This window comes from Lagopus muta, chromosome 1 (assembly GCF_023343835.1).
Source record: "Lagopus muta isolate bLagMut1 chromosome 1, bLagMut1 primary, whole genome shotgun sequence".
NCBI classification, from domain to species: Eukaryota; Metazoa; Chordata; class Aves; order Galliformes; family Phasianidae; genus Lagopus; species Lagopus muta.
In genome coordinates this window covers 60,306,251-60,319,637 of record NC_064433.1, presented here as the reverse complement: position 1 = coordinate 60,319,637, position 13,387 = coordinate 60,306,251, and the positions used below count along the sequence as shown (strand labels likewise).

General features: G+C 40.8%; 1 protein-coding gene across 1 annotated transcript in view; it reads left to right on the top strand.

Annotated features, from left to right (window-relative positions):
* DCP1B (decapping mRNA 1B) overlaps positions 1 to 1,811 on the top strand; it is a 41,341-nt gene extending 39,530 nt beyond the window's left edge. Inside the window, exon 9 of the mRNA XM_048945550.1 lies at positions 1,702 to 1,811. Within this exon, the coding sequence (XP_048801507.1) occupies positions 1,702 to 1,782 (81 nt within the window). The 3' untranslated portion in view covers positions 1,783 to 1,811. The remainder of the gene's footprint in view (positions 1 to 1,701) is intronic.
* The last annotated feature ends 11,576 nt before the right edge of the window (positions 1,812 to 13,387 follow it).

The following is a 13,387-nucleotide window of genomic DNA, read 5'->3' as shown; positions in this document are numbered from 1 at the left end:
TAATCTGTTCTATGTACTTCTCTACTTGAAATGCTAAAATTCCTCTTGCTAGAATTATTCGAGCTTAAATCTGAGAAAGCATTAACAGCATATAGGACATTATTGTTTCCTGGTCTGCGATTATATGAATGATTATGATTTTTTTTTTCAGTAGCTTGCTCTGAACTTAATACCTGAAGAGTGGAGGTTGAGACTGTAGAATTAAAGAACTGGCTATAGTACATAATGAATGGAGGCACGGGTTGAAGTGTCTAATTTGTAGGCCAAACTATGCCTGTAAGGCTTGGCAATACGATATGTCTTTATTGGAATGCTGAAGTCATTCACATAAAATGAAGTTTAAATTATAGACCTAGAAATAAAAGTGTCTTTTAGACATTAGATGTTCGTCTCATTTTCCTCTTTATTTTTATGTTGGATTTAAAAATAAAAGTATCATAATATTCTGTCTTATGTACGTAGAATATCTGGATAGTAGGAAAACTGTGTACAAAATTGAAAGGGAGACTACTTGTGAAAGAAAACTAGATTCTGTGCTCTGAAATTATATTTGTAAAATGCATTTTCAGTCCCGCTGTTCTTGATGACAGCTAGGATTAACTGTGTTACCTGGAAATCATTTACTGCTTAATAACATGATGCTGATCGCTAGTTTCTTAGCTAGCATTTTCAGTTATATAACACTACAATCTCAGTTGCTCCTGGTTTTCCTCAAGGACTGCCCTGATTTTAATTATCTTCATATGTTTACGTAAGCTACTTAAGACACTTTTTCTTAATGTGAGTTTGCCAGTTCTTGAAAAAACTGGTCTTCTAAAGAGGAAAGTGAAACACGCAGCAGAGCCAAAGGAGCAGTTCGTGGTAGGAGCACTAAGTCTAAAATAATTAAACAGTCTAATGGTGATAGGACAAGGGCTTACGGATTTAAACTAAAAGAAGGGAATTTTATGTGAGATGTTAGAAAGTAATTTGTTACTCAGAGAGCAGTGAGGCCCTGGCCACGCTGCCCAGAAAAGATGTGAGTGCCCCATCCCTGCAGGCAGTCAGGACCAGGTTGGATGGGTGGCAGCCCTCCCTCTGGGATGGGGTTGGGATTGGATGAACTTGAAGTTACTTCAAGCCCAAGGTGTTCTGTGATAAATAAGATAGAAGTGTTTGTCCAGGTAGGATTTAGCATAGGAGCAAAACCCAAAGTGTTCCACTGTTCCTTCAGAGACACTTACAATAATCAGTGAACTAATGGAAGAAACTTAAGGAAACTGTTAGGTAAATGGGGGCAAAGAGAAGAAATTACAGGATTATATCATGGAATCCTCAGAGTTGGTAGGGACCCTTAAAGATCATCTTGTCCAACTCCCTTGCAATGAACAGGGGCTTTAGATCAGGTTAGTTAGATCAAGTTGCTCTGAACTGTATTCTTTGCAGTATCATGCAAGAGCAGTGTAGTAAAGATAAATCAGTGTGAGTTTAGAAAGTGTACTTTCTGTCTATCCATTACTACTTACAGAGTTGTGCTTCCCATCCAGTTATACATTACGTTCAAGCCATAGAATATATGTTTGTACAGGAAATAGCCCTTCTGCTGTGTGCTTCTTAAGACAGAGCAAGGTTGAAAAGTATTTTGCCTGTGAAATGAAAAAAGAACCTTATCTGTGTACTCAAGAATGTCTCCTTTGTAGTAACAATTGTTTTGTTTTTCAGAACGACGACAACTTCTTAAACATTATTTATGAAGCGTATCTCTTCAGTGTGAGAAAGGCAGCAATGAAGAAATCCATGTGAAAGATGTTTTGGTGGTTTAAAAAAAAAAATAAAAAAAAACAACGAAATTTTACTTCCTGAATCCCAGGAAAAAAAGGCTTCCAAATTTTCAACTAATGTTACACTTAAAGAAATGAATGGTCTTGGGTGCTTTGCATACACACAGAATTTGCTTGTTAGCAAGTGGGTGGAAATGGATTGTGCCTTCAGGGAGAGGAGTGTCACAGTGCTGAAGACTTAATCGCAAAATATTTTTCGTAGACTGGCCCATACTTAGAATTGGTTTTCCTGCATAAAGTCACCATTCTCCGAGTTCATTTTCGTTTTTGACTTACAGCATGGTTATTCATTGACTGGCCGCGTTTCCTCCAATATCACGTGCGACTTCCACGATGAACGATGCCCGTTTCTGACCACATGGTGGCAATGTTGGACTTTTTTTTAGGAAAGTGAAAATCGGTGAAATTTTGGAACTGAAAGTCTTAGGTAAACTGTTATGTCACCTTACTTAGTTGTCTGCAGAGACATTTAGAAGAAATGTCATGACTATCCCCCAAAATTTTGTAGAGAAATCTTTTTCTATTTAAACAGAAATATTTTTAGCTAGCTGTAGAACTCTGCAGGTGTTTTGATGAACTGGGGGGGAGGGTTTTGTTTGTGAATGTACTTGGTATCAGCATAGCTTTGGGGTGGCACTGGATTCATGTTTCTATTACTCCAGATCCAATCTGCATTACTGTAAGCAACGTGCAGCTTTGTTAAGGGGGAGGCTACCTGTTGTAAAAGTTCTATTAAGTTGGGGTTTTTTTTAAGTGTGGGTTGTTTTTTTTTTTTTTTTCTTTTTTTCTGGAGCACAGTGGTTTCATGGATCCATTTCTAAAGAAAATAAAATGGATAGTCCCTACTTTGTGGTGTTTTCATTTTATTCTACAGTGGACTATATATAGAATTGTTGGGATCAGTTGTATTTCTGTGACTTTAAAATGTTCTTACGCTGGGCAGAAGAGATTTAAAAAGAAAAGAAAATAAAAGAAGCATTAATGAGATTAGAATCATAGAATCATAGAATCACCAAGGTTGGAAAAGACCTTCAAGATCATCCAGTCCAACCGTCCACCTATTCCCAGTAGCTCCCACTAAACCATGTCCCTCAACACAACATCCAGCCTTAAGTAAGTGGCTGAAAGAAATTTTCTCTATATTTTCATTAGCATCTCCTGCTTAAGTGCAAGTTTGCCACAGTTTAGGAATCACAAGTTGTTGCTGAGGAGATATTTCCTTTATGGCTGCAGAGAGTCTGACCTGTAATGCACAAATGAGTATACACTTGTCTGGGTGGGCTATAGATGTAGGTGTGTAGGCATAGCTCACCTGCCTCAGCTGTGAGGGAAAGGTTCTTCAGTGTAAATAGGGGCATACATTTCAATTAGCGTAGTTCTATTTATATAGTTAACCCCACTCCCCATATATATGGCCTTTGGGGAGGGATAATAGCATTGCTCACATTCCTTGGGCAAATTTGTAAACAAACAAGCAAAAAAAAAGTGAGGAACATGTTTTATACATAAGTGAGTAATCCCAAGAGATTTGTGCCTACCAAACTGCTGGACTTTTCCTACACAAAGTAGCTCATAAAGAGCAAGTTGTGTTCTTGTTCCATCTGTTACCAAATTGGGTTCCCTGAAAAGAATGTGTTGCACAGGTAGAAAGACCTTAAAGGCAGCAAGACCTAATTCTAATTTCTTCTCTGCTGTGAAAGAAGTTGGAATCTGCACAAAGGAGTGTGTATGAAATGAAACACATGCAAAATGTCTGTGACTCTGGATTATCTGTGAGAGTACAATTCAGAAATGACGGGGCTGCATAGTTATGACCTAATTTGACATGTAGAACCTTCTGTAACTGGTGGGTAAAGATAATCCCTGAGTATCTCTGACTGTGTCTGTGATTGATTGGTTTTCTAGTCATGGGAGAAACAGTTATATTTGAAAAAAACAAACAAACAAACAAAAAAAACCCTTCACAAATTTGATGCACAGATTTTAAGAACATCCTTACTTACTGCTTTTCAGAATAACATCACTTTTAAAAGGTGTATTTCTAAAAAAATATCTGTTAACTCTTGATGCACATGGCAACGGTAATATTGGCACCATGTCAACAAGCTGAAGCGTATCTTAAAGCAGACAAGAGTAAAGTTAATTCCAGGTTTCTTCTCACTGCTCTCTTTCTCAGTTACTGCTATACCATGTAACGCCAACGGAGCTGTTTTTCTCTCATCCTCAGAGCTCTAGGGAGTATCTGAGACTGGGTAGTGTACACTTGCCTTTTGGGTGTTTATAAGGGTACTTTGTAAGGAAGCTGCCATTTTAGTTGACTTTGCATAATTACCAACAGTAACAGAAGTAGTACAGAAAGAAACACTCTGAATTCTAAGACAACAGAGGAAAGAATAAAAAGTATTGACAAAACTGAATTGCAGTCAAATTTGTTGTTCAGCTTTTTATTTTAGATGGCAAAATCAGCTTCTTCAGGGACATTTGGGAGCTGGAGGCTGAACTTTGGTTCTGTGCTATGCTGAAGAGAGAAGTGCTTGCCCTGTTCTCTCTTCTTTCTGCTGTAAACTGAAGAGTCCATTACAGAAAGACACTTTTTCAGAAATACAGCCAGAACCTTCCAGTACCATGGAAAAGCTGCAGGATCCTCATGCAGTGATGAAAACTTACATTATTCTGCCTCATAGCCTTTTATCAGCTGGGGCTGTCTCTTTAGGCAGTCAGATCTGTGCATGACACCGGAATGTTTATGTCAGGTTTTATAGATCCTTACCTTGAAACTAGAGTGGTTCTGAACACTCAGGTTCCCAGGTTGTTTGCCACAGTTGTAAGACACCACTAGCATTACTTTTAATTAAGGCATTTCCACAGTATCTCCGTGTATTTTTTTTTCTTTGATGTATTTTATCTAATATACTGCTAAGTTTTCTTCTTCTCTCTTTTTCCCAGTAGAGTAAATATGTTGGGAGTTGGTACTTCGCAAGAATTTCCAGTGTTGCAGCAGTGCTTTACACATTAATCCCAGTCTCGGCATTGAATTGATACTAGATTTCAGAGTGTTTCCACTTCAGTACTGTTTGCTTTCTTACAAAATTCCATTCCTATTGAACCAGAGAGATAAGTCAGTCAAATACTGAAACATAATCTCTAACTAATTCTGCCCGTGTTTATCATGGAAACCCATAATATTCTGTGAAGTCATCCAAACCTTTCCTCGGGCCATTTTCACAGAAAATGCAAATCCTTAATTTGATTTTCATTCATTAGCTCTCATTGCTCCTCTGTCTGTGCTTCCTTGTTGTTGCTGCAAAGGGGATAATTAAAACTGTACAACAAAATAAAAATTTTCCAGGAGCAGCATGAGGCTGAATAGGCAGGATGCTTCATCTCCTCTGACAGCCTGTTTACAATGTGTTGAGCTTTGAATTTCAGTCATAAGTGCAGTAGAATTCTAGATAACTCAGTCCCTTTAGGATATTAAAAACCATAGTTAATATTTTAGCAAACTTGGAGATCTTTGCTGGGGAAAAGATGAGATTAAAAGACATTTTTCATCAAGCATTTGAGGCTCTAATGTTGAAAATGTTATGAGAAGGCAGCAGCTTTACCCCGAGGGATTCCTGAAACCTAGAGAAAAGATAAAATGCCAGTCTTGAAAGTGAATAATGCACTAAAAAATTAATCCTCAGTCAACATATTATAGACTTTACTGTTCATCCTGACTAAGGACTTTTAAGAGCCTCATATGACTTCTGGCCTTTTCCAAACTGCTATGGTTATCCATAACAAGCTTGTTCTGACCTCTGGGCATGAATCTGCACTGAGCAGAACTGGGAATAAAGGAGGAAGTTTGGGCATGTATAAACAGGAGGAAATGTGATCCTGCAAGACACAGATGAAGAAACAAAGACTGTGGCTTTATAAACACTTTAAGCTGGCTGTAGAGGCAGACTGGCCCCTACCCACACTTAGACTGGTGTGGGCTTGTGCAGCTTTCCTTCCTTTTCCCAATATATTTCTTTTCACTTGGACTAAGACAGGTTCATAGTAACCTGGACCTGTTTATCCACAATGCATTTTAAGACTCTCTCCACACCAATGCTGCTTTAAATCTAGATCAGTTTGGCGAGCAGCAGTGCAGGTACCTGCACTGGTGAGGCAAGGGGGTAAATGTACTCATAGAATCACAGAAGCTTTTCAGTTGGAGCTACCTGGTAATCTCCCCTGCAATCAACAGGAACACCCACATGTAGATCAGGTTGCTCAGAGCCCCGTCCAGCACAACCTTGGGTGTCTCCAGAGATGGGGCATCCACCACCTCTCTGGGCAACCTGTGCCCCAGTAGAGGACACGCTGAGTCACACCTCAGGGTATGATGAGGGCTGACAGCTCTCCTGCTTGCTGCCCAGCTGCTGGTAGAGTCACTGTGAGAAGAGCAGACCTACATATGAATCATGGGTGGGGTCTGCAGAGATGAGAGTGAAGCAGGAGGACTGAGCTGATCTATTGCTTTAAGCTGACTTCAGCTTTTGTGAAACTTAGCAAAATGCCTCTTTACTTCATACTCAGAAGATATCACAAAGATCAAAATGTGATTTCACTGCTGTGCCCTGCTTTGGTTGTATGTGGAGGTCCATGCGAGTGTCTGCAATAGCTCTACTAAGGATAAGCATTGTTCATGAGGTTAATCTCTCTGTAGAGGCAATGGAAAGACAGGATTGTCTTGAGGACAAGCCTGAGCACAGACCTAACTTGGCCTGGGAGATTAGACTGACTGATCTAATGTTAGCTTGTGCAAGCACCTTCCCCAGCACCACCACCATCTTGTGTTGAAACTGCTGACCATAAAGGCAGCCCTTACTTTTCCTCACAAAACAGCAGATGCTTGGGTGAACGAGTTGGTATATACAATAGGAAGACACTGTATGTGTTTTAAAGGCAGCAATCTCAGACAAGAAATAAAAAAAAAAAAGAAACATTTTTGAGACTGAATCACGAATAAAAATCCTTTTTATTATATTTGGACACAGAAGGTCAAGCAAGCTCTGAGTTCAGGACAATGTGTGTGCACTAACAACGTTAGTCAAAATAGGCAGAAAAAAAGAAAACCCTCAGATCACGTGGACAAAAGCCAAAAGAAATAGAAAGGATCACAACTCATTTTACTACTAGTAAGATAGTGGTTCACTTTCAAATGATGAAGGAACCAAGGCTCTACAGGTGCTACCCTGCCTACCGAGGGATGCTGAATGTTGGCTGGATCCTACACAGTTATTAATTCCTTTCTTGCCCAGATATTGCCAGCCTGCATCGTAGGCCCATCAGCTAAGTGCAGAACTCCTGTGCTTTCTCTTGAACACTGCTGGTATGCATCTCTTTTACAGCAAAGAGCTTTGGGTACAGCTATCAGTACCACATTTCTTCACCTGATATCTGAAATCTACTTATGAAACCTATGAAATAATGATAGATATTATGTCTCTACAAAAAGATACAACTCTGTGGTTTTCTCCAGCACTTGCCTGTAAATACTACAGATAGAAGGAGAGCAGGAAGGAACGTGCATACTCCTGGCAGCACTCCCAGCGCAGGGCTGGGGACAGAAGCTCTGTCTTCTTTCATTTTTACTGCTGCTTAGCAGCCTGGATCACTAACAGCCTCCTCCTTTCCCCTTAGAGCAGTAGCCCCAGACCTACCACTTAGCAGAAGTGCCTGCATTTCTCATTCCTCTAAGAAAGTGCTATTTTGGGTTTTTTTTGATTTTTTTTTTTTTTTTTTTTAATGCTTGGGTATTTACTGGGCCAGTCCTGCACTTGCTATCCTCTCCTATGGAGCTGTGGCCAAGTGTTGGAATGAGAGGATCAGCCAGGTTGGAGAATCACAGCCTGTTTCTGGGATCTTGTGCTTAATGCTTAGTGTTTGGCAACAGGGTAGAAATACACAATCTGCTGTTTGTCCCTGCTGTCTCACCCTCTTGGGATCCACTATCTCCATATTTCTCTATCTAAAGACCCAAACCCAGTGCTTCCAGTTCTGTTTCCTACCCCAGCCACAGTTCCTGTAATCTCCACCTCCTTTTCCTCCAAAGCAGCTGATCACAGGGGGATGTTTGCCCACATCTTCCATGTGAGCAATCACAAGTGCTCACTCTGTGCTACTTTCAGATGGATCACATCCCACTAAAAACGTGTCCTGCATCTTAGGAATGTCTCAGCAGTATTGGTAGAACTGATCAGAGAAAGACTGGTGATTACTGTAACAAATGAAATCGTTATCTTTGAAAAAAGTCCCTGCAGGAATCATAAAGGAGGTTTGTCAAGGGAAGGTTAGAAGGAATGAGCGGAAATGCAAGGAAGATCAAAGATCTCCAGTTCACTCCCTTGACTGACAGTTATGTATGCTGGCAATATGCTCAAAAAAATGCACTGAACTCTTTGAAACGACAGTGAATTATAAACAGAAGGGTAAGCTGGGAATTTTCAGCTCACCTGTGGGACAGAAGTGGGTGTGAAAATTGGAAAAGGATGAAGGGAGATGGAAAAGCACAGATGAAACTCAATGTCATCCAGGAAAACTTTCACTCCATTGTATTAAAGGAGAAATTTGAAGGTTACAGTTCAGAAGAGACACGAACTAAGCTAATCCCTCACTGCAGGAGGCTGTTAAATCCAGCAGTTGAAAGTTCTTCAGTGCAAAGCGCCCTGAAGCAGCCAGGTAACCAAAGGTGAAGACAGTGAGCGCTTATCTCTGAGCCATCAGCAGGCAGCTGAAACAGAGCAGGCACTGCAAGGCAGAGCGCTTCACAAGTGCTTCTGTGCATACTTTGAAGGAATCAGCTACCAAAATGAGAAGAATTCAAATACCAGCTTAAGAGGTGACACAAGGAGGAAGGTTGTGATTTCTTCACGTCACAGCATAACAACATGCTTAATAACACGGGCACTGAGGAAGCAGGTCTGAATATGGGGATGGTGGGATGGGAAAGACTGAGTACAGAACAACGGGACACAAAACTTCTGGTCAATATTGATGGAAATATCCACATAATTTTCCAGGACGCTATTTCTGATAAAGCAGATTTCATTCACAGTTGCAATGGTGGGCCTCCTGCAAGCAGGAGTGCACACAGAAAACAGCGTTACATCTTTTATTCCCTATTGCCCGACCCTTATCTCTTTCTCCCCTGGTTCCTCATTGGCTGAGTACTGCAGGTTCACACTCTTCTGCGATGCTTCACTGATCACACAAGTACCCAGTAAACACAAATCCTTGCCATCCCAACACAAATTTCTTAATTAGTTAATTACTTTCTAACAATTGCTCTCTCAACACCTGGTCATTGCTTTCAGACACCTGCTTTGCAATTCAAACATAAACATCAACCTCTTAATTATTTAATTACCCTCTAGCATTTGTTCCCTTCATACTTGGTCACTGTGTTGATCACTTGTTTGTCCTTGCACACAGATAAGCTTGGAAGGAGGATAGAGGGGAGTATCTTGGAGCCTGCCTGTGACATCCTAACCTTCCCACAGAGTGGGACAGTCCTGCTTTGTGTAAAGGCCTTGGCTCCTTGAAAGCTTGTTTAGAACGCTCAAAATCTATTGCAGCGTTGTGAGAAAGAGTTTGTCACATAATTCAATAATTATGTTTCTAAAATATGTTACTAATACGTATATGGTATTTCTACTTTTCACATCAGCTATTTCTAAGGACAAGCTACAGAATACAAACACTTTATGTTCTACTTCTTCTTTTCTAAGGTACGATTTTAAAGCCTTCTTCACTTTCTTCGTTCTCCATTTCTTCTAGTACCATCATTTTATCCAAGTGCAGTAGCGGCTCCATTATGGTTTGCTTCAGCAGCGCAGTTTCAATTAATTGCTGTACCAGCCCCCTCACGCGGGGGATAATACAGCAACCGATGGCCACCAGGATTCCTGCTTCTACAATCAAGGAAGTAAATATGGACACAATCATCCCTTTCCATTTGCCAAACCAGGACTCCAACCACCCAGTGATAGAAGTATTTATTCCTGAGTTTTCTGCCAATTCATCAGCAAGAGTAGTAAGCCCCTGTAGTGTTTCAGTTACTGTGCCATCTGGGGCTGTGTTATTAGGGATGAAGGGGCAACAACGAGTGCCTAACATTACACACACACACACCCTTTTTCAGCTAATATATTTAGGGCGATCCTATTTTCCCAGGCCATCCTACTTGTAGCATCCAATTGTTCTGTAATTCTCTTTACTGCCTCCTTGGTATAGTTTATACCTGTATAGTTTATCTCTGTTGATTGTAATAGATGTAGTTTATCCACTCTACATTTTTGTAAATTGTCACCCACCAGAACAGTGACTCAAATCCTGCAGCAATTTGATTTCTAGTCTTAAATTCATTCCATCGTTAGAAATACTTGCAATGGCCCTTCCCAGTCAGGTTGCAGCTTTGTCTCCTTCCAGGTCTGGATCAGGACCCAGTCTCCAGCTTGGAATGGATAAATTGGAAATTCCAGAGGTGGTGTTTGTGCTAACAGTCCTCAGATCCTGAGAGATAATAGTGAGGAAGACAATCCGAGTACATAGTTTTTAAGAAACATATCTTTAGTTTCAAACTGTGGTATTTCATTTTTCTTTCCTAGAAATGGTAAAATGGTAACTCAAATAACATTTCATATGGAGAAACCCCCACATCCTTTCTTGGTGCTGTCCAGATTCAGAGAAGTACTAGAGGCAAGCACTTGGTCCAAAGGAGTTGAGTCTCTAGGACCAACTTAGTCAGATGTTTCTTTATCGTCTGATTCATTCTTTCTCCTTTTCCTGATGGCGATGAGTGCCAGGGGGTGTGAAGTTCTGTAAAATCTACTTGAATACTTTGGAATGGTCAAGTTCCCAGCTCTCCCCCCCCCTTCTGGTTGATTTCTAATAGCCTTATTATTTACTTTCTGGCATACTACACACCCCCTACAGACCTGTTTACCAGAGTATATATCCCCATGCTTACATATTTCCACAGAACACCATCACACAGAGCTTGCACTCCCCAATGACTCCCTTTATGCAAGATGATTAAAATTTCTCTTGTCACTGCCTTGTTTAATACTTCTCTCCCATCCACCTTCCCTCGGACTCCGTGGCCCCTAAGTTCCTAAGAGTTTCCTTTTCTTTTTCACTGAATATCTGTTTTGGGGAGAGGTGATACCTCAGGCACAAGATAATTCATAATAATTGTTGATTGTCAAGCAGCCTCATAGGCTGCTTTATATGCTGCTTGGTTACCTTGGGCAATAATCGAATTCCCTTTCTGATGCCCTTTGACACACACTATTGCAGTTTCAGTGGGCAGCAGTAAATTTTCTAGATCTTGTCTGATTGGTTCTCATGAAGCAATTCCTTTCCTTTACTGTTGATTAATCCTCGTTCCTCCCAAATTTTTCCAAAAGTGTGTACCTCTCCATACGCATACCTGGAATCAGTATATATGGTTCCCTCCTCTCCTTTAAGGAGATGAAGTGCTTGGTTCAAGGCATATAATTCACATGTCTGTGCTGACCAATCACTAGGCAGCCAGCCCATCTCTCTCACCTCCTCTTTTGCCCCCTCTACTACAGCACATCCATTGTGTCTTTTTCCTTGCACCACCCTTGAAGACCCATAGATAAACAAAAGCTTTCCTTCCTCAAGGGGGGTGTCTTGCAGGTCAGATCTTACTCTTGTCTGACACTCAATTAAATCCAAGCAACTATGCTCTACATTTTCTTTTTTCTCCTCCCCTTTCCACAAGAATGTAGCTGGATTAGGCAAGATTCAGTTGTTAGCACAAAGTCATTTTTCTCCATTAAGATTGTCTTGTATTTCAGAATTCTAGAGTCAGTTAACCATCTTCCAGCCTTCTGAGTTAAAATAGTTTACACCTGATGTGGGGTAGTGACTACCAAGTGTCTCCCGAAAGTCAATTTTCTGCTCTCTTCTACCAGAAGAGCAGTCGCTGCTACAGGTTGGATACATTCTGGCCATCTCCAAGATATTGGATCCAGTAGCTTAGATAGATATGCCACAGGCTGATGCCTGTCCTCCCATTCCTGGGTTAGCATTCCCAGGGCTGCCCCTTGATCTACAGTAACAAAGGGCTGGAAAGGTTTATTCAGTGCAGGGGGAGCTAGGACTGGGGCTGGAATTAGATTCTGTTTTAATTCCTCTATCAACTCCTTTTTCTTGGCAGTCTGCTCAAGGGTGTTGGGTTCCTCATCTAATAATTTAAGGTATAACCCTTTGGTTTTCTAAGCATATGCTTTTATCCAGAGTTTGCACTATCCTACTACCTCTAGGAGTTTTCTCAATTCCCTCTTTGTTCTGGGCAAGGGTAGTTCAACAGTTCCCTGAATTATCTCTGGGGTGATCCTACAGATCACCCCTTTTCCCTCAGAAACCAGGTGTCCCAAATATCTAACTTCTTTTTCTACTTATTATAGTTTATTCTTTGAGACTCTCAGTCCCTGTTTCCCTAGTTTAGTTTAGCAGTTCATTTGTAGCTTTTTTAACATCTGCTTTTTCTGCTCCTGACAAGAAGAGATCATCTACATATTGTAGGAGCGATAATCCCTCTGGTGGCTGAAAGTGTTCTAGTATTTGCTCCAAAACTTGTTCAAACAGATTTGGTGACTCTTCAAACCCCTGAGGCAGAACCATCCACAGATACTGTTGTTTTCATCCTCTCTCAGAATCTTCCCACTCAAAGGCAAATATATTTCTGCTCTCCAGATCCAGGGGACAAGACCAACAGGCACCCTTTAGATCTATAACACTGAACCATTCATCTTCATTTGGGATTTTACTCATCAAGGTATATGGGTTTGGAATCACTGGATGGCATTTCTGTACTATTTCATTAATTTTTCTCTGGTCTTGGACTAATCAATAGGAGCCATCAGGTTTCCTTACTAGCAGAATGGGGGTATTGAAAGCCGACATACATGGTTTCAGAGACCCATCCTTCAGTAATCCTTGTATCACAGGTTTAAGCCCAATACGTCCCTCTAAAGGAATTGTGTATTGTTTCTGTCTTATGGTCTTGTATTTTTCCTGCAACTTTATTTTTAAGGAGTTATTTTCAGCCCCCTTCCCCCCCGCCCCATTCCCTTCTTTTACCCAGACCATGGGATCTATCTCTTTCTCATCTGCCTCAGTTAACACATTCATTGATACTACAATTCCCTCCTGACAGATTGTTATTTGTATTCCCAATTTCATCATAAGATCTCTCCCCAGCAAATTAGTCCCTGCATCAGGCACGTAAATAATTGTCCTGTTGTTGTCCTATTCCCTAATCTCAATTCAGTCTTTTCAAAAAGTGGTACTGTCATCCCAGTCCCCTCTACCCTCATTGTCTTTAGAGTCTCATTTGTTAATTTGAGTCCTGACGCTTTATGAGCCAGCGATGACCGAGCTGCCCAATTATCAACTAAAAATACAATATCCTCCTCTTCAGGTCCCACTTTCATATTTACCAAGGGCTCCTAGTGGGACCAAATTTTCAAGAGCCCCTGGCACTCCTATTCTCAGTTTAAAGC